At 33.0% G+C, this 22,146-nt stretch overlaps 2 protein-coding genes across 2 annotated transcripts in view; both read left to right on the forward strand.

Annotated features, from left to right (window-relative positions):
- The first annotated feature begins 729 nt into the window (after nucleotides 1-729).
- Nucleotides 730-11,211, forward strand: Sec63 (translocation protein Sec63). Its single transcript, XM_090106949.1, has 12 exons — nucleotides 730-950; nucleotides 1,177-1,508; nucleotides 1,703-1,873; nucleotides 2,412-2,618; nucleotides 2,938-3,166; nucleotides 4,240-4,533; nucleotides 4,643-4,769; nucleotides 4,909-5,168; nucleotides 5,635-5,834; nucleotides 6,711-6,876; nucleotides 7,312-7,433; nucleotides 11,058-11,211. Exons 1-12 carry the CDS (start codon nucleotides 827-829, stop codon nucleotides 11,106-11,108), a joined length of 2,283 nt encoding a protein of 760 aa, XP_089963075.1. The 5' UTR covers nucleotides 730-826; the 3' UTR covers nucleotides 11,109-11,211.
- A 609-nt stretch (nucleotides 11,212-11,820) lies between these two features.
- Nucleotides 11,821-22,146, forward strand: part of Zasp52 (Z band alternatively spliced PDZ-motif protein 52) — a 37,026-nt gene continuing 26,700 nt past the window's right edge. Inside the window, exon 1 of the mRNA XM_090107046.1 lies at nucleotides 11,821-12,036. The gene's annotated coding sequence lies outside the window, so the exon portion shown is untranslated. The remainder of the gene's footprint in view (nucleotides 12,037-22,146) is intronic.

Genomic DNA, 22,146 nt, shown 5'->3' on the forward strand with positions numbered 1-22,146 from the left:
TTCTAAATAACAATTTTATCTCAATAATTCTCCACTTCACGAAAAAAACAACAAATTTTTATTCAACTTGACAGCTACATTGCCAATTCAGGGTTGCCAGGTAATGAAAAACGAATTAGTTCCAAAATAATTAATTTCATCTCTTTTATGTCGTACTATACGTGACGTTACACACGTATAAAAAAAGTGGACAGTTTTTAAAATAATAATAAAAAATCGATTAAGGCCTTGTGCATTAAAATATTTTTATGTACATGTTGAATAAGAACCGAATAACTTAATTTTTTCATAAAAATGCGAGTCAGTCATACCATTTCGTAGGGGTTATCAGTTTTTGTCACAAGGGTGTTAGGTGGACAAATATTTTTTATATGGACATAAAAGTGGAGCCAGTAAAAAAAATATAAAATAAAATATTTCTGCAAGAGATAGATTGAGTTTTATGAAATAATCTAAAAGAACACAAGCATACCTTTTATTACATATCTAACAAAACACTTATTGTCAAAAAACGTTGATACCATATGAGAAATAAAATGGGAACATTGAAAAAATAATTCATGTACAATTTTTCGCGGTTATACCCATAACTTAATTTTGAGTAATTGAAATATAAATATAATATATTTTAAATATTATATTAAATTATTATTCTTAGGAAAATGATCAAATTTGCGGTCTTCTAGACATGAAAATAAAAGTTAAAAAAAAATGGCTGAAATGACACGTCAGGTTGTTAAATTGTCACAAGTTCATGTTGTGTGGTGTCAGCTGAAGAATCCAATTTATGTATGAAAGAAAATAATGTAAATGTGAATTATTTATAATGGGAGGACAAAAGTTTGAATATGATGAAAGCGGCTCGACATTCTTCTATTTTGTTTTATCATTTCTTGCATTAATATTGATTCCAGCGACATTTTACTACTGGCCAAGAAAGCGAAAAGAAGGTAAAGTTTCATAAAATATTGAGTATTTCCAAGTAAATATTGTATTCCTAAATGTATAATATTTTAAAATCAATAAATTTATGTACATATCATACGTGATTTCATTCATTTTTGAGAATCACTTCATGGTACAAGTACAGTTATGTTTCAATTTGGACTACATCCGCCACACGCAGCACAATTTTAAAAAGTAAACGTAAATTTGAATGTTATATTGTCTTTACAGATCCAGTCAAATTAGCAGAACAATGTCAATGTCCGGGTTGTTTAAAAAAAAGAATAATTATAGAACAATCACAACCTTACAAAAATGTTAAAAATTTCTTTGTAATGTTAGCAATAGTGTCCGGATGGGTGCTATTAGGATTTTTAGCAGTTAAAGTATCACAGTTTGATTATGAAATGTCCAATTTTGATCCATATGACATTTTGGGTTTACCACCTGGTGCAACTCAAGCAGAAATTAAGAAGTCATATCGTAAGCAGTCACTTATCCTGCATCCTGATAAGGAGACTGGTGACGAGAAGGCTTTTATGAGACTCACAAAGGCCTATCAAGTAAGTATTAAGGATTCAAATGACTGTTATTTTAATATAAACTTGAAATAGAAATTTATTATTGAGGAAATCAATTATTTCCACTGATAAACTTTGCATTAATGTTCATGTATGAAATTTGCATTGCGATTTGCCAACAATGATGCAGTATTTATTTAAAAAAAATATTATAAATTGTGTATGAATAATTTCAGGCTCTTACAGATGATGAGGCTAGGAGAAACTGGGAGAAATATGGTAATCCAGATGGGCCGGGGGCAATGAGTTTTGGTATTGCTTTGCCGAGTTGGATTGTGGAGAAGGAGAACAGTGTGTGGGTGCTGGGGCTTTACGCTCTTGTGTTCATGGTGGCCTTACCAACAGCTGTAAGTTACAAAGCCATTTTCATTTTTTTTTCTAAATTTTACCTTTTTTTTCCTGTATTACTCTTAATCTTTTATTGTCTTGCATAGCTTATTTGTTAGAAAAATTTTACTGTTGTACAATACATACTTGTAGTTTTAAATAAATACAGTTTTGTAATTTTCTAATTTACGTACTTACACAAATACAATTCTCTTATTTATTATTATTCAAACAAAAATGTATTTAGATATTTAACCAAAAGTAAGGTTTTTTTGTTAATTCATTGATTTAAGGCAGAATTATATTTTATATTTATTTTATGTCTCTTAATCTTTGATCATATTCAGATATGGAAAATAACTGGGCAACTTTACTTCTACAAGCCTAATACTTCCATAATCAAAACAAATCTAAAGCTTAATCATTATGTATTATTTGTAGATAGGTGTTTAATGTTTATTGTTAATGATTATGAAAAATATTTTATGATACTTTATTCTTTTTAATTATCTTTTTATTAATATTAATTATCTATAATATTATAATATTTTGTTTTAGGTTGGTACTTGGTGGTATCGTTCCATTAGATATTCAGGGGAGCAAGTTTTACTTGATACAACTCAAATGTATTTTTATTTCTGTCATAAAACACCATCTATGCCGCTCAAACGGGCTCTTATGATTCTCGCTGCCTCTTGTGAGTTTGACCGTAGACATAACTCTGAAATTATTGAGAGGAGTACAGATAATGAAGAAGTGCCTGCTGTAAGTATTTTAAAATTCTGTCTGTAATTAATGTGTTAGGCTTTTATTCTTAATTGCATTTTAGTTTACATAAATTGAAACACTTAAGTATAAAATATACATCTGTAGTGATCAATGAAGTTGATACTACTAAAGGTGAATATTTCAATAGTCATAACTGCTTATTACGAATCATGTTTTGCTTTAAAATATGGTAAAGTCTAGTAAAAATGTAGTTATAAAATTTTAGGAAAATAATAAATTGCATGGATGGATCTAATTTTCGTAACTGAAAATTGTTCAAAAATTTAATTTATATCTTGTCCAATATACATTGTAGCTGCTACGAGACCTGCCAAATCTAGGAGAAAAAAATAAAGAGCAACCGTTGTGCCGGCCCTACAGTGTGAAAGCTCGTGCGTTACTACACGCGCATTTGTCACGAATGAAGCTTCCTGAGGAGACGCTGGAAGCTGACCGACGGTATATTGTGTCTAGATGTCCCGATCTCATTGTGGAGATGGTCAATTGTGTTAATCAACTTATTGCATTAGCATACGCTAGAAGAAGTGAGTATAATTGATTAATAAATAATTGATATGATGTATGTGGGGCATTTCACGCGAAGCGGACACAGATTTCAGGGTCAGGTTTTAGATTTCGGTTATATTTTAGTATGTTACACCTGTATATAGCCTCGGTATGTATACGAAAAATTTTTGCATTTAGAAGCTTAGTTTTCAAAATGTCTTTGAAGATGTCAGTAAGCACGAGGTATGGGGGACTTTGAATGTAATTATCAGTTCAAGAAAAGTAATTTTTAAATAAATTGATGACTGAATAATATACCCCATTAAATAAACTTTTTATCCTCATATTTCGAATTTCGAATTTATATTTAAATTCCTTAGAAAAATAAAAAAATATTTTTCTTTGTCATTTTTTACAAACTTTGCGTATTTTTAATATTTTTTAAGATCATTAAATAAATGGCTTATATTATGTTTAAACTTTATGCAAAGTTCTAGAGTGGTCATCGCAGGAGTTTAGAAGCTACATGTATTATAATGGCGAAGCGCTGCATTATCCCCATACTAGCATGGGATTCGAAATTCGAAATATGAGGATAAAAGTTTATTTAATGGGGTATATTATTCAGTCATTAATTTATTTAAAAATTACTTTTCTTGAACTGATAATTACATTCAAAGTCCCCCATACCTCATGCTTACTGACATCTTCAAAGACCTGTATTTTGAAAACTAAGCATCTAAATGCAAAAATTTTTAAAGTGAAACTTTTATTACATCGTCTCAAACTTTTTGGTCTGTGTAGCGCATGTCACGTGTATCGCGGCTGCCGAGTAGGCATACCTACTCGGCAGCCGACCGTCACGCGACATGCGCTACACAAAGCAGTGTTCGGAACCGTTCGAACAGTTTCACTTTTACCGTGGTTTCATAAAACCACACAACATTTTTCGTATACATGATTCGTAACATATTAAAATATAACCGAAATCTGAAACCTGACCCTGAAATCTGAGTCCGCTTCGCGTGAAATGCGCCATGTGTAAAAAAATATTTAAAATTCAGATTTATATAAAATATTTGTACTAATATGTATTGTCTGTTCTTTTTAGTCCCCCGTTTACCAACGATTGAAACAATCGAAAATTGTATGAAAATGTCCCCAACTATAGTGCAAGGTCTTTGGGAGTACAAATCACCTCTATTACAATTACCATACATCACCGAAGATCACCTAAAGTATTTCACAAACAAAAAGAAGCATATAAAGTCTCTGTTACAACTCGCACAATTGCCAGGTGAAGAGAGAAGACAGGTGCTACGGTTTTTAAATGATAAACAATATGATGATGTCATGAAAGTCTTAGGAAATATGCCTTATATTCATTTCCAAGTAAACACTGAAGGTAAGTTATTGAATAAATTATAATAAAATTCCATATTGTTACTGTAAAACATTTGTTTAAATAATAAATAAAAATTAAGTATACTAATAATATTTATTCATTATTGCAGTAATTGATGATGAAAATTCAACGGTTGTAACAGCAGGAGCTATTGTAACAGTAACTGTACTTCTACAGAGAACTAATATGAAAGAACTTTTCGGAGATACTACTATAAAAGAGAAGAATAATATAAAGTAAGTCTACATATTTTATACTCACTAATAGGAAAAAATAGCATTCTAATACCATACCATACATATTTTTAATTTATGTACCTTACATAAAATATTATCATTTTACATTACTAAATGAAATACTAATGTCAACAACTAGGGACGAGGAAGACGGCGCGGGCGCGGGTGAAAACGGCGAGAATGACAAGAACGATAAGACCGAAAAGAATGAAAAGAACGACAAGAAGGACGCGGCCCCCAAACGGCCGGTGTGGATGAAGCAGGGCAAGAAGCCGGTTAAAAAAACAAAAAAACCGGTTGCTAAGCAACAGGTGAAAGCGGCACCCGCCGCCCCCGCGCCGCCCTCCCCGCCGCCAGCCGATGTTAAGAAGAAGGAACCAAAGAAAAAGGATGAGGATGGTATGTTAATAAATATTAATAAAAGTTAATAAATAATTAAGAGTTTTTGTTGGACACTAGGATACGCTATTATTTACGTTGCGACACATAAATAAGAGTAGAACCTTTGTATTTTATTCGTAATTGATAAATATTTTATTGTTTAATATGAAGATATAGAATGGAAAGCATTAATTTATATGTTAATATATTATTTTCAAATTTAAGTTATTTAAATTATTGCATAGTTTCGACGAGTATTTTTTCCTGCCTTCCCTGTATAATCGCGTAGTCTGTATAATGCGTTTCAAGGTCACTTCCAAAAGAACTTTAATTAAATAAACGATCATACCTTCATTCTATTATGTGTATTGGCTATTGCACACACTATTGATAAAATACTTTCAATCTTATCTTTTGAAAAATCACACCAGTAGTTCGATTTCATTCGTACATTGAGCACAATAAAATATCTTCAATTACACAGGCGAAGAATCCGAAGCGGGCAGCTCCGACGAGTCGGGCACGCACAGCGACTTGTCGGACAACGAGTCGCGCGACAAGTCGTCCGCGGTGGACGACGACGACGACCAGTGGGAGAAGTTCCAGAAGCGCCTGCAGAAGCGCGAGCGACTCGAGGGCAGGTCCAAGAGCTCGCACCCCGTGCACTGCCCGTACTTCCCGTTGGTGAGTATGGATATGAGATAAAGATTTGATTTAGTTCGTGCTAAATTTGGTGATGAGATAAAGATTTGATTTAGTTTGTGCTAAATTTGGTGATGAGATAAAGATTTGATTTAGTTTGTGCTAAATTTGGTCATGAGATAAAGATTTGATTTAGTTTGTGCTAAATTTGGTGAGTGTTGGAAATGAGATAAAGATTTGATGTTGTTTGAGCTAAGATTTGAATACATTTTCATAGGTCGCCTTTGAATCACGTGATTTCCTTTTAATTCAAAATATTAACGCTCTATAATATAGTCGAATTGACAAGAATGAGCAAAATATAACAGTTTGAAGAAAAAAAATGAAGCAACCGACTAATTATTAGGACTTCCTATATTTGATTGAAGTGAAAACTTTTAACTAATATTTTCTTATGTTTATTCTATGAACTAGCTGTGCCCCGCGGTTTTACCCACAGTGATCAGCTACTGTTGGTCTTAGCGTGATGATAAAGCCTTCCTCGATAAATGGGCTATCTATCACCGAAATAATTTTTCTAATCGCACCAGTAGTTCCTTAGATTAGCGCGTTCAAACCAATAAACAAACAAACTCTTCAGCTTTATAATTTTATAATAATAATTATAATATGAAATGAATAGATATACATAAACCGCGTTTAAAATCTGTTAAAAATTCATCTAACCATATATAACTTAGAAAAACTCCTACGATAAAGTGTTCAACGCGGCAAAAAAAATTTTCACTCCAAAAAATGAACTGTATCGTATACGTCAAACTCAAACTCAAACTCAACATTTATTTATTCAATTAGACTTCTTATAAAAGCACTTTTGAAACGTCATTACATATTTTCAAAATTTACCACGTCGTACAGGAGAAGCAAGAGTTCTGGTGGTGCTACATCTGCGACCGCAAGTCGCACACGCTGCTGACCGCGCCGGCGCACGTGACGGCGCTGGTCGACTCGCACGAGCTGCAGCTGCGCTTCACGGCGCCGCGCTGGCCCGGCCTCTACACGCTCGCCTGCTGCCTCCGTTCTGGTAATAGCTTTATGATTTTCGTACATGAATGATTTTGCAAATAATGCGTCGTTTGGTTACAGTTTCCGTATTTGAAGCAATAAAGAATAGGGCATATTTAGGTTATTTAATAGCGTAGTACATTAGCACATATACGTAATTCAATATTGTGTGAAACAGTAAAATAAGAAAAAAAAATCCCATACAATTTCGGTTTATAGTTTATACCTTTTGTTACTTGTACCTACAAGCCAGAAATATATTAAAAAAATTTTATCAACCATTACTAAATTATCCTTGTTTAGAAATTAGAAACTATTATGTAAAAAAGTCACTAATTTCCTTTATCGCCCGAATCGAACAGCTTCTATTAAACTCAAAGCCCCCTAAGTCATCTTTAAAATATGAACTATCCACATAAAAAGCCTAAAATTATAATAATCCCCCTCCCACCAGATTCATACATCGGTATGGACCAGCAGCAGGACATGAAGCTGGACGTGAAGGAGGCGGCCGCAGTGCCTGCTGAGCACCCGCAGTGGGACCTCAGCGACTCCGACACGGATAACAACGACCAGGTAGGACACTGGCCACTTTTGTTTTTTTTTTCCTTTTTTAAATGAACAATTTTTAGCTGTGTCGATTGTAGGACACGTACACTGGCCACTTTTACACTTTTTTTTAAGTAAAAACTTTTTTAAGCTGTATCCATTTTTGAAAAAAGAATCTTGTCGATTGCGTGATGCGTCATCGATATGCGCGCCATACTATTAGTGACGTGTTGCGTTTAGCAATTTTTAGCAGCCACTGCTTTTATTGCTTTATGTTTTTTACTTGATAAAATCGTTGTGAATATTTTGTATTTAAAATATATTAAATTTCTTAAAAATAATATGCATATGTATGTATGTGTATAAGTGTTACACAGAGAAAGTTTTAATAATTACAGCTTTCTTTCTAATTTACTGCGTAAGTTAATTCTCATTTGATGGGCCTTCTACGAAGTACTAGAAAACAAAAAAAATATGAGTTAAGTATTGCCAGCATATTAAGTTGTTAAAATTGTAATTTTTATTTTCGTTTCATTTTATTGAAGGAGGTACACTTATAAATATAGTGTACCTATGTAATATGGTACAAAAAAATATTTAATAAACATTGTACCTATGCAAAACGTCGGATGCGAACATCGCGCATTCGATTTGTAATATTTATTTGTTTACGGAAATGACCCAAATAACTGGACTTCGTAAAGCAAATAAATTTTAAAATTAGTTATCTAACTCCATTTAATTAAGAAAAGAATTTAAATTGTTTTGTTATGCTAAATGGGTGGAATAATTTGAATAAAATTGTTGAAAGCTTTAGAAGTCTCATCTTCATTCATATTTTATATTTATTGTGTGTAGAATGTGATACCTAAGTATACATAATTAATAAGAAAATCTGAGACTTTGTGGTAACATATTATTCAACGCGTTTCTTATTGCGACTTAATGGTCTTATTCAAAACAAGTATTCCGCTATTTTGTAATCGATTAATTATCGTTATAAACAAATGACAAAACTCGATTTTTCGTAATTAGTGAGTCACGAGGACCTCAATCCTTGCGCAACGCGAGCGCTTTTATGTGTCAGTACCGTGTTTTAATTCAAATTCGTTTATTTTTTAAATTTCTTTTATATAATTTATCACAACCTCCTTGGTCTTACACCTTAAGCTCTTGGGTTATACAACCTAAAAACTTATCCTTAACATATTATAAAAACAACATATAAAACCACTGCAGTAGAAAGAAGTAGGTACATATTTTGTTTATTTATAGCTAAATACGTATAGGGATTCCCGATAAGGACAATTTTACAAGTAGAATCTTTACTTTCCAACAATATTTCAAGAACTTAATTACAGTTATGTTGTGAAATTGTCACTTATCACTGACTACAATGTTTTTCTGGAAATATCGAATATTAGTATGTATATATGTATCTTTTTATGGACAAAATCTTAAAAAATATTACCAGGTCAATTTGATCAGTTGACAAATATTATCTTAAAAAGTTTATATATTTAGCGGGATTCGGAAGGAAAAATGTGTTCCGTTTCTGTGTTTGCTAAAAGAGTAACAGCCGTACAAATAAAAACTTGCTTATTCAAAACTTATGCAATGCATAGATATGATAAGAATAAATAAAGAATAAGGATGTCATAATTTCTTACAAATAAATTTGGAATAACGTCGATGTATCTATGCTCACGCTATGCAATAGGCGCGAAGCGGCAACGTCGCAATTCATTCTAAAATTATGAAAAACATTGACAGCCGTACAAATAAAAACTTGCTTATTCAAACCTTGTGCAATGCATAGATATGATAAGAATAAATAAAGAATAAGGATGTCATAATTTCTTACAAATAAATTTGGAATAACGTCGATGTAACTATGCTCACGCTATGCAATAGGCGCGGAGCGGCAACGTAGCAATTCATTCACAAAATTATGAAAAACAATTCAAATTGTCTACGGTTAAACCTTGGTGCTGTCATTTTGACGCTCGTTTGACTTCGTCGAATTTGTTGTGAAGTTTCATTATACGATGTTCTGTTTATTTATTTTTTTAATATTTATTTGAAATAATTTAAATATATCATTAAATATGCAAGCAAATGAAAGAGAACCCTATCCAATATCCGGAGAAAAGAAGATAAACCCACCTTGAGATAGAGAGTTGCCAAATAACTGGTACTCAAAACATACAACTCCAAGCTTAGAAGATTTATATTTTCAACGAAAGTTTATATTATTGTGATAAGTTTAGAAATAAAAATAGTGTTTTATGTATGTTTGGTTTGGCGCATGTCGTAAATAAATAAATCATTATAAATATCAAAAGGGTTTTTCATAATTTCGTATATTTTGACATTTCATACTAAATTTTCCATTTCAATAGATACGTAATGAAATTATTAATTTGCTTAACTTTTTCTACTTCTCGTATTACTCTCATTGCTATTATCTCAAATTTAGATTGAAAATAGGTTCTAAAACTTGTAAAACACAGCACAATGTACTAAAAAATACGTTATAACTCAGTTATGTCAGACTTATACTAGGGTGGTAGCCGGAATAAGGACGAAATAGCATTAGTATGAATACTTATTACGAAGTTATACTAGGTTTCATTTATTACGTGTTTATTTGTATGATTTTTCCTTATTCTTAGTTTATTCTTTTCATAAAATGTTATAACTCGTTTATTTGTACGGCTGTGAAATTGTCTACGGTTAAGCCTTGGTGCTGTCATTTTGCTGACGTTTGACTTCGTCGAAATTGTTGTGAAGTTTCATCATACGATGTTCTGTTTATTTATTTTTTAAATATTTATTGGAAATAATTAAAATATATCATTAAATATGCAAGCAAATGATAGATAACGCGATCCGCTATACGAAGATAAACCCACCTTGAGATAGAGAGTTGCCAAATAACTGGTACTCAAAACATACAACTCCAGGCTTAGAAGATTTATATTTTCAACGAAAGTGTATATATTATTGTGATAAGTTTAGAAATAAGTTTTATGTATGTATGGTTTGGCGCATGTTGTAAATAAATAAATCATTATAAATATCAAAAGGGTTTTTCATAATTTCGTATATTTTGACATTTCATACAAAATTTTCCATTTCAATAGGTACGTAATGAAATTATTAATTTGCTCAACTTTTTCTACTTCTCGTATTACTCTCATTGCTATTATCTCAAATTTAGATTGAAAATTGCTTCTAAAACTTGTAAAACACAGCACAATGTACTAAAAGATATGTTATAACTTGGTTATGTCAGACTTATACTAGGGTGGTAGCCGTAATAAGGACGGAATAGCATTAGTATGAATACTTATTACGAAGTTATACTAGGTTACATTTATTTCGTGTTTATTTGTATGATTTTTCCTTAGTCTTAGTTTATTCTTTGCATAAAATGTTATAACTCGTTTATTTGTACGGCTGTATGGGTCTAAATATATCAATATCCGCATCGGCTAACGGTAGCGCGGAAACTAATTTCTCTTGTTTTCTTATTGTCTTCGAGTTGCGGACTGCGGTAGACGACAATGGCATTTAAAATTCAGTTGCATACTTAATCAAACATTTTAGCATATTTGTTTTTCTTAATGGGTATTTTCTGTTCAACAGGGAGGCAACGAGAGTGAATTCACAACAGATGACGAGGTCGAGGAAGAGTAAATTAAATATTAAGTTATTTTTATAGAGTTTTTAATGAGGTGTACACGGCATTTATTGTTGTATGGTTTGAGAGCGAATGAATATAGTATCTTTTATATTCAAACATTGTTTTATTATCCTTACTTAGTAACGTGCTGGGTTTTAATGGTTTTAAAAGGTACCATATGGATGTTTACAACGGTGCTAATGGTGGAGCTTAGTGACGGGGTCGCTGTCCATTTCGATAACACTTAGAGTGCTGTTCGAAACGTGCAAGAAATTGCAATTGCAGTAAAACTTACTCTTAGTACCTTACATACCTTTTAGACTAAATATGAATTTATCAGATATACGAATGAATATAATATCTAAGGCAAACATTTCGATTAAAGTAACAATCATCATTATAAAACAATAAATTTCATTATTATTTTAAAGAATTGTGATATCCTTGCAGACTGCAGTAAATATTCTTAATATCAATTTCAATATCAATTGATTTTGAAAGACTAAAGCAATGCAAATCCCTATTGATCAAGAGACAAGAGGTGATGACCGATGCTCTAATGTGTCAAGTATAGGTAGTATCGAATGTGTTGTTCTACTGAAGAACAACAAAGGGTATCGGGTTGGGGTGTACTGTGTGCTGGAGGGCCGCAGCGAGGGTATCGTCCTCGCTGGCGGCGCGCGGTGGCGCGGCGGTGTGGCGGCGCGGCGGAGGGCGCGGGGCGCTATATCGCCGGCCAGCGCCGCCTCGCACTCGCGCGCCGAATCTCACAACAGACCCACGACCGAACGACCGACACTCACGCCCGGTGTCGTATTACGCTCTAAATATATCTCGCGAGCGCGATCGCCTATTTGGAAACCGTCGCGCGCCGTGTTTTGAACCAGTGATTGACAGTGCCGAGTGAAGAATTTTCTGATCGACGTAGCATTCGCCGCCGACGTGAGTATCCTCGAGATGTACCTTGCGATGAAGATGCCCGCGAATATTGTATTACCGCATCGCGGTTTTAAAATAAACAGCTGTTTCTCGGAATCGATAGCGTTGGTAACGTGCTAAATTGGGACCCCGTTGCGGAAAAAATGAGAAATATGAGATCATGTTTGGTTCAATTTTTTTTCAGGGCTCGCAAATTTTTTATAAAAAAATAACTTAAACATTCAGAGTTATGGGTTTTCCTCTTTATATACGTACACAAAACCAGTGACTAACGTTTACAAACATAATGAATAAAATATTAAATCTCATTAAAATTACAGCTAACAAAACAATAATTTAGCAACATAATAATTAGCACAACGGAAATATGTACAATGTACATTGTACAGTAGGGCAAATGTGATTAAGGATTCTGACAAACTAGAACTGGTCCCTAAACCAGGAATATTGCATAAGCGCTTATTGGTCCGAAAGTCGTGGGCAGTGAGTCAATTGTGTGGTTTACTGATTTACGATAAAATTTGTGTTGGCACCTACAATGTGAATCTAATTGGCAATTATGAAACAGGAGCAGACAAGACTTATTAAATTACAAATCTCAAACTGACCTATTCACAGATTATATTAAATAGGCATTAATAAATAATAGTTTTTATTACGCAGATAATTATTAAGGTGCAAAAGGTCATCCTATCAAATAGGTAATGCATACTTATTTACAAATACATATCTTTGATAGACATAATCATGTAGGTACCTATTTAGTTGCTACATTATTGTACAAACCTTTTCTATTAGGACGTGACAATATATAAGTATTTTATTCATTTTATAGGTAATTAATTTAAAATTTTACAATTTGTTACGAAATCGATACGTTCAGATTATGATAATTGATGGGTAATTAAATGATGCAAGTTATGGATTATTCTGTTCACGAAAATATTATGGAATTGGATTCGCAGTGTCTATATAATGCTTATACTACATCTTATCTTTTATAGTCTATGTAAAGTTGGTGGTTTTCACGGTTCGAATATAGCCTGTAGTTACGATTGGTGATATCCCAACGTTGACTATGGGTTGCTGCGCGATGAATCGAACCACGGACTGATAGCGGGCCGGTTAGACGAGTCCCAAGCCAGAGTGCAACGGCCCAAACTAAAGGGAATTTTAAAACGTTGAATCTTGCAAGCCCTTTGATCTTCAAAGAACATTCAAAACCATTTTTTTCTTCGGCTAAATTTAGTTTTATACCATAACATATGCCAATCCATACGACCAGCACCTTACATTTACGTAAACGGTAAACCATGGATAGTAATGGGAGAATGATAATATTTCGTCCTTTGTTATTGCCTGCTTAAACAAAGGAATTTACCTATAAGGAAATGGGAAATGCAAATTAATGATGCTATAAGTTTATAAATATTATAGTACTGTAGAAGCCGTATACATACTCGTTGATAGTTCCTTTAGAAAATACGCTTCATATCTTTAATATGGTAATTACCTCACAGAATCGTTACTGCGTAGTTATTTTAATGTGGTATCGCATTATGCATTTTGTGTAGAACCTTCTTATCTTCATGGAAACTTTGGAATAGGTATGGTAATAAACTCTCTTGGCAAACGAATAAAATTATACCTAGTATAAGTCTGTATTGTTATGTAGGTTTATGCTGGATTTGCCTTACCTATATGCAAAACATATTTCTGATCTCGTATTATTACGAATATTCAACGATGTCGCCTTTGATGTAGGTACCTATCTCAATTATTGTAAGACATTATAAAACCATTAAGGATTAACCCGGTTTTAAAAGTCAATAATTTCACGTTGTGAAATTAACAAAATTTAAGCCAATACGGAATGCCTAATTTTCTGGTCTAATTTAATTTTTGGTCTTATTATTTTTCCTTCTACACAATATTATGATATGATAGGAAGGTAGGTATACTTAACATTAAAAAGGCTCATTCATGAATTAATATCAAACCTAATAATGATACTTCGACACTAACATTGGTTATTGTCATAGTAAAATAAGATGTGAAAATATTAACTTATTACTGTAAACATGAATTTTAAAAAAATACATTAGTTTTATTAATTTTGGATGCTACCCAAGATGATAAGTGGGGAGTGAGAACTTAAAGTCAGACCGTGACAATGATTGTTTAGTGAAAAACAAAGACACGTGAGACTACAATAGAAACATGATAACAAGTATCCATAGAAAATTGTAAAGATTGATTTACATTGGAATTTATAGTAGGATATTACTTCAGTCCTGTATTGATGAATTTTCCTACAGGGATGGCGACAAACTTATTTTTTTTGTTATTTTCAATTTTCTTCGCCTGCTGATATTTACTGCTAGATAATTCTGATATGTAAGTATTATAATACATGTCTAGGAAAGTACTTCATACATCTATTACCTATTATTTTTATATCTACGAATATGATCTACTAATTTTAATCTTCCTATAATAAATAGTCCTTCCTATAATAAATAAAAACAAAAAAATGTTGTGTGGTTTTATGAAACCACGGTAAAAGTGAAACTGTTCGAACGGTTCCGAACACTGCTTTGTGTAGCGCATGTCGCGTGACGGTCGGCGGCTGCCGACTAGGTATACCTACTCGGCAGCCGCGATACACGCGACATGCGCTACACAGACCAAAAAGTTTGAGACGATTCGTCTTCATTATGTTACTCATTGCGTCAAATAAATATTGATAAAACAATTGATTGAAATTATTCTTATTACCATATATTTAACTTTCCACGTATTGTAAGAATCTTCATAAGATATCACACTGCAATGACTAATTGATTAGCTAGATGTTTTATTTACATTAAATAGTCAAGATCCCTTATCGGATATGTTAACTTGATTTCTGAGGAAAAGACGCAAATGCATTCCTTTACTTCATCTAAAATACATATATTAGTTATTGTCAAGACTATTTTATACATATTTTATAAATTAAACAAGGTATTTTTTAATATTAATTTATTATGGTCATTCTAATTTTCAGGCTAAAAAGGTACCTAGCTAGCTATTCACTTTAAATTTATATATCATTTCTCAATAGAGTTTATATTTAACCCTGTTAATTCACCCCATTTAAGTCGCTGTAATTAACATCACCTGTACACAGTATTAACGTACACGTTTTTTCTTGCAACCTTTGAAAGGTTTCATTTCAGACCATTCCAGTAAACCCACCCGATATTTAGGTAACAATGACTCCGAATGACTTTTATACCTTTGAGACGATAACTTCCAGCTCGCTAGTCGAACACAAAGGGATCACTTTTATTTATTTTTTTCGTTACCATATGAATCTGTTGATGACTCAGAGGTCGGTTGGTCAGGGTTTACACTTTAACTTTAACATAGCCCTCTAACCCACTGTTGCTTTGTTATTATGATATTTAAACGTATTTGATGTTATTTTTAACACGCAAATATTTTTTCTGACATCAGCTTTTGAACCTTTCAATTGTTAAAAAAGCATGTCTAGAAGTATTGTTAAATAATTGTCGTCGTTTACACGTAGCAGACGAAGTCAGTGGGTGAATAAGGAGAGCTTAGTTGAGCGTGCCATTCATAAACATGCCAATATGGCACCGGGATCAATCGTGCACATCCGTTTTGCTCATTCTTAGGTCGCAAGCCAACTCTCCGCCTGGAACAATAATATGTATGTAAAATATTACATGCATCACTACCCGCATGCGGCATTAACAATGACATCATCAGTGACCCATCACTTGGATACGCAACTTTGGATAATTTGTTCACAGTTATTATTATTATAATGTTATAAAACAAAACAATATAGTTTTTAGGCTTCATAAAGGCCTGTTTAACCGGTTCCTATCAAAGAAAAGTCGTAAAGTCAATAAGAACCATAACAATAGTGAATTCGCCAGAAGGTAACATTATCAACTTAGAATAATTATTCTAAGATTATCAATTAATTAATTACCTACAGATTTTTTTCTATGGAAAATTAGGATATTTTTTTAATCAAATTAAATTGAACTTTGTTAGTTATTGTTTTGTGATTAAGTATACCTTATCTCATATTCAAATCTCAAATAGTTTTAAATGAAATCATTATGTAGGTAGGTAAAAAGTAAAAACTGGAAAATATGAGAAAAGGGTTTAATCAAATTTACATGCGTGCTAGCCCTACATAATTACATATCAAGAAGATTTTTATATGATTTTTAATAACTAGTACATAGTTGTTAGATTAAGTTAAAACTGGAATAAATTTTGGTGAAATTAAAAAACTAGGTTTTGGTTGCGAGGCAAATTAGTTATCAAGATATTATTGGGGATAATAATATCTACTTTTTCTTCAAAAGGACAAGTTTAACCTATATTCGTTTATCTAATTATACCTACTCAGAAAAAATTGCCTAGCTAACTGCCCATAGTTAATTAATTATATCTGTAAAAGCATTTTAACCGGAGGTGAAAATCATCATTAAGTTCAAATTCATTTCTAGGCGAAAGAAGAGAACGTGTCAGATTTTCAAAAGGAAGCATCATTTTAAACAAAAACTTAAGGATTCAGAATGTGTAATTACTAGTGTAAAACAAATTAAAGAATGGCTACGGCACTAAATACGACGCCACATAGAGAATATTTAAGTAGTAAGTACAACATAGTTACTACGATTATTACAAGTGTTTATATATACTTTATTCCATTCAGATTCCGCATTGTTTTGATCGTCGGCGTTACGTGTATTACGTTTACGCTACACGAGCGAAACCGTGTTCATTCACTAGTTGTAAATTCTTTGACGCACGGTATCTATAATTAAATTCATTCACTAGCTTTTGCTTGCGACTTCGTTCACGTCATTGCTGTGTTTTGTGATCCATTCAATGTTACGTTCCATTTATTCAAATAATGTATTGTATGGTATGTTAATAGTTTTTAATAGCGATCGTTTATTCGTTTACTTTACATTTTATTATTTTAGTTTTTATTAGAATACCAACAATATACCCGCAATATATTTAAGAAATATTTTGTTTATAATCGTTCAAGGTTAGGTACACGATTTTTGAAGTGAAACTTCTTTATCGGGGTTGGAAAAAAAATTTGTGTAACATTTTTTCGTTACGCGTGACATTTTTCCGTTACGCGCCATCTTTTTCTTATCCCTACCACGCGTGATTGACGTATTTCTGTAAAGTTGCATATTATAGTAAACTATTTTTTGAAAAATAAGGTCATAAGGAAGTTTCACTTCTTACGTGTGTACACTAGTACACGCACACATTTTTTTTGAAGTGAAACTTCTTTATCGCGTTTGGACAAAAATTTAGTGTAACATTTTTGCGTTACGCCGTACGCGTGACATTTTTGCGTTACGCCGTACGCGTGACATTTTTGCGTTACGCCATACTCGTGACATTTTTAAGGTCATAAAGAAGTTTCACTTCTTACGTGTGTACTCTAGTACACGCATACATTTTTTTTATAATATTGCGTAGCTATAACACTTAGTATTTACTATTTACTTTACCCGATCGATAAATTCCAGTGGAATTTATCAATAGGAACTAACATTGAGATATGAGATATACTATAAACAGGGTTAATCATTTCAGTAGGTATAGTGTTATCAGTGATGCGTCCGAGCAACGTCCGTCGTAAAATGGATGTCGGCCAATAGTTTCGCAACTGTTCTTTATATACCCAGTCACCAAGGTCCTTTCATTGCTTTTTGAGGGTTATTGACATTAACATAGCGTTACACAATTAGTTATCCAACGATAATATAAAATTCCCAACGAATTTTACGGGGAGCTTGAGTCTGAGCGGACGATCCGGTGACGCTCGAGAAGTGCCAAGTTTACGTCGCCGCCCACGGATACAGAAATACCGCGAGGTCGTGATAATGCTGACTGAGAAAATATAAATTATCTGAAACTAGTTTCGTGCATATTTTTAAACTGAATTCAAAATATCTTTTATATAATTCAATGTTAGTGATTAACCTATTGTTTCACTTGTAATTAAATGCATCTAGACATTATAACATTCAATAAACAGAATCATAATAAGTCAATATTATCATAGTACCTATTATCCTAATTTTATTTAGTAGTGTTCATAGGTTTTTATCATTCGTATCAAATTCACGGGCAGTTGGTCGTATCTAATTACTGCAGCGTATAGTTTGAAGATGTGGAATTAAAACCTGTGAAAATGCCGGAAGTAATCTTTAAGGCGTTACCCGGCAATTTCGACTATGTTCAACCTCTATAAAGTCTGGTACAACATAAAGCACAATACCGAAAAAAATATATAAAATAGGATGGTCTTTAATTGCTCGCGAGGACTTTTTTCCAAAGTTAATAGATTTCTAGAAAAAAAATGTGCCGTGGTCATCGATTTTTCCGCAAATACTCTATAAACTTCGTAACCTGCTGACTTAGAGCTCTGAAAATTTTATGTTTAATAAATTATCAGTTACCTAACAGTCCCTGACGAGGATATTTTGTTTCACTGGTTAGTATCTTTTTAAATACAAAATGCGAGGAAAAAAGAAGGTGCAGCGGGAGAGGTTTGAGATCCGTCAAGTATACTCAAGGTTATTAGCGCATGTATAAGCCTTAAACTATTTTTTCATAACAAGACGATAATTAGTAATTAGATGAATTTCTATAATTGCAATAGTTAACTATATGAATTGCCTATTAGGCATTAGCGTCCCTTATGTGATATGATAAACAGAGTGTAATTTGGATGGCGCCATGTTGCTGTTACCTTTGAATATTCGAGTGCAGCTGACGCCAACGCTTGCGACACCGCGACTGGACTCTGGCATGCAATATGCGTTTGTCTCATACGCAACCCAATGTAACAAGCTGGGCGGCATCGAAACAGTGAAAGCAATTCCATTTCATTTATTCTTTGGCTTGACTTGAGTCTGTACTCTGTATGAGCGTACAGCGAGGGAACAATAGAGCGACCTCAGAAGGCCACAGCTGGGCAAATAAGCTCGTCATACGTTGCAATCAAAGGAGTAACAATGACATCAGCTCTATATCAGAGGGTTTATTTATTGTTCACAGTTCATTCGCCAATATATTGTAGGTATTTGGTATTTCTGTCGCCTACCATGGGTTGTTTGGTGGTTTATGTTTCCATAACGTCTTCGTTCAACGGAACTTTGCTCTGTGCGCAGGTGCAAATATTTATTTTAACACCTACTCGTAGAACATTATTCGTGCTTGCTAAATCTGCAACTGCCTACTTTGTCAACGTTTGCCAAAAAATCTATTTTAAGTCAAACGGAGTCGACATTAACTTTCAGATGTTTTGCCAATGTCACATCCATATATGTATTCATAAAATATACGATTTCAGTAACAACCGATAAAACGCGCTTTTAGGATTTAAAAAAATATTTAAAATCGCATTGTGTTTTGAGGACGGCAGTATTATTCCCATTTTATGTTTTGTAATAAATTGTTTGCAAAAATTTAGCATATTCGTTCGTTCGTTCTTTATAAAAGTGAAACTTTTATTACATCGTCTCAAACTTTTTGGTCTGTGTAGCGCATGTCGCGTGACGGTCGAACCGTACGATAATTGTGCCTAAGTTTCACTTTTACCGTGGTTTCATAAAACCACACAACATTTTTTTTTATATGAACAACCATTCAAATAAAAATTTTAGTAAACTACATATAGTTTTACATCTTAATTCTTTTAATATCAATTAGTAACAAAACAATCTTACGGTTATACCACAGATTAGAGAATAGTTACTTCGTTATACTATGTAAATAAAATCAAAATCTCAGTATGAACTAATTTATATACATTTTTTGTGCCGTTGAGATGTTTTGTCATACCTTCCTTCTTACTCATGTGCGTGACGTCATTGAATGGTGCATGACTAACAATCCGGTAAAATTAAACACATACCACCAGCCGATGTGGACATCGATAGTTCACGGAAGTGTTACGTAGAATTATTGAAGAAATCGTACAAGTCATCGGTTTTGGAAGATTCTGTTTCGTCACTGGTTTGTTTGTTGATTCCTCTGACCCCTAGGGCCTTTACCATTACTTTCGTTTCTCTTTGAGATGAGGTCACAACATTTGATTATTGAATGGGCATCTATTAAGGGAAATATATGTAACGTGAGAACTGAGACATGCCTTCTTAAAAGAAAAGCAAACATACATGCCAATATAAAAAATAATTGGAACCAAATAATTGTGTAGGTAGACTATAGATAGTGCATAGAGCTTGCAAAATTTGAAATTTGTATTTCATTTTGAACTAAAACCGAAGACATGTGTACAAATATACCTATTTAGATAAGATGGCATAGTTTTATGCTATAATAATAATTTCATAGATTGCATTCGAGAACATGACCGTCAATCACGAGCGAAGGCCGGGAAACGACATTGTACGCTGAAAAGGACAACAATAACCAAACAATACCCATATTGTACCTAACATAGACATGAAGTAGTTATATAAAGTAATAATGGTTTTGTTATGGGTTTTGTATATGATATATTTTAATATAACACCTGTATTATTACAATATTTTATTTTCATTTTCAGTAGGTAACTATAGTCAGCGCTAACATTCGTTATTATCCCCTTTCATCCTACTCTTTTTATACACCTTTTGTACCCAATACAGCATTCAAATGAATAGTATCTCATTAGTAGTAAGAAACTACTTACTTTGCCTTTGCTATTTATCGTTTTTTATTGTGTATTGAATTGATGGGATGCGTGTGTCGACTGAAGAGTGCCACGACCTTTTGATTGGTGGCGCTGCAATGGCCAAGGCATGTCAGACAGTACAATCTTAACACATTAATGCAAGGTAGAAATAAAAAGTATTTTGCATTTCATGCTCGTCGCTCGCGCAACCTGTATCTAGTATGGTTTTTGTTTTTCGTGGGACTTCGATAAACTTATGCATTTTTATCCGCGACGTGGTTGCTTTACGGTTTTTGGTCTTATCTGGTAGACTTTTCACTGCCAAAGTATTTTACACAAATCAATATGATTTTGTAGGCCTGTAATATTGTGTGATCACTGTTCAGGTAGGTAAGTTATTGAAATTAGAACGGTCGTTGGTGGTGAACGATGTATAGGAAGTAAAATATTTGCCATCCGAGCCCGGCATCAAACCAACCTAAGTTTCCTTTCCGTTGCGTTGTCTGCTCCTGTTTGCATTTGTTCTCATTAGGTACTCTACATCAAAATTTGTTTTATCAAAAAATAGTGCCGTAAGGAGAAATCAACGTTCAAAAATTGATAAATGATTAGGTTATTGTTTGTTCCTTGTAACAAATCTAAACGAAAGTTTTGCTCTCAGCCTTTCACTAATGTCTTTTGAATCGCAGAAGATCTTCCGCGAGATAAAATAGACCGCAATGTCCGAATACGCTGAGTGCGGTCAGTGAAGCTATGCCTGAGTGAAAATAAATCTTCAATTAGGTCAATCAAATGCCAAGCACGCCAGCAATATTATAATATATTTTTTATCTTGGCGTAGTTGCGTATACAATATTAGAATTTTACAAGGCTGCATCCTCCATGAACGTCCGGACTCCGGACACGTTAATGTAAGGTTTATTACATTATCATGAAGGGGAAATTTAATAAAAATAACTGCGTTAAAAACAACCGACTTCATAAACAGAAAAGTAAAAAATAAAAAAGATTTGATATTATTAATTACTACATATTCTTTAGATGTGCTATTTACTAAAAAGGTTTGATGTCGGTGCACGGGCTTAATACTAGTGTTTGGCACCGACTTCAAACCTATTTAATAAATAGCACATCTAAATAATATGTAGTAATTAATAATTTTAAATCTTTTTTATTTTTTACTTTTCTGTTTATGAAGTCGGTTGTTTTTAACGCAGTTATTTTTATTTAATACTTTTTAGTGTATTTATCAACACGAAGCAAACGAGCCCAATCTCGATATAATTGAGTCAATATATTACTGAGTTCCTAAGGCCACCTTCCGATTCCATCATCAAATCAGCTCTATGTCTATGATAATGTTTCATCG

Source organism: Colias eurytheme, chromosome 11 (assembly GCF_061535395.1).
Source record: "Colias eurytheme isolate Ceu_HAF_F1 chromosome 11, ilColEury1 Martin Lab GWU primary, whole genome shotgun sequence".
NCBI classification, from domain to species: Eukaryota; Metazoa; Arthropoda; class Insecta; order Lepidoptera; family Pieridae; genus Colias; species Colias eurytheme.

Bases quoted from the DNA above. Each gene is read 5' to 3' on its own strand.
- Sec63 (XM_090106949.1), top strand. From the start codon at position 827: ATGGGAGGACAAAAGTTTGAATATGATGAAAGCGGCTCGACATTCTTC. The intron at 4,534-4,642 runs GTAAGTTATTGA...TCATTATTGCAG, and splicing joins TTTCCAAGTAAACACTGAAG to TAATTGATGATGAAAATTCA. The intron at 5,835-6,710 runs GTGAGTATGGAT...CACGTCGTACAG, and splicing joins ACTGCCCGTACTTCCCGTTG to GAGAAGCAAGAGTTCTGGTG.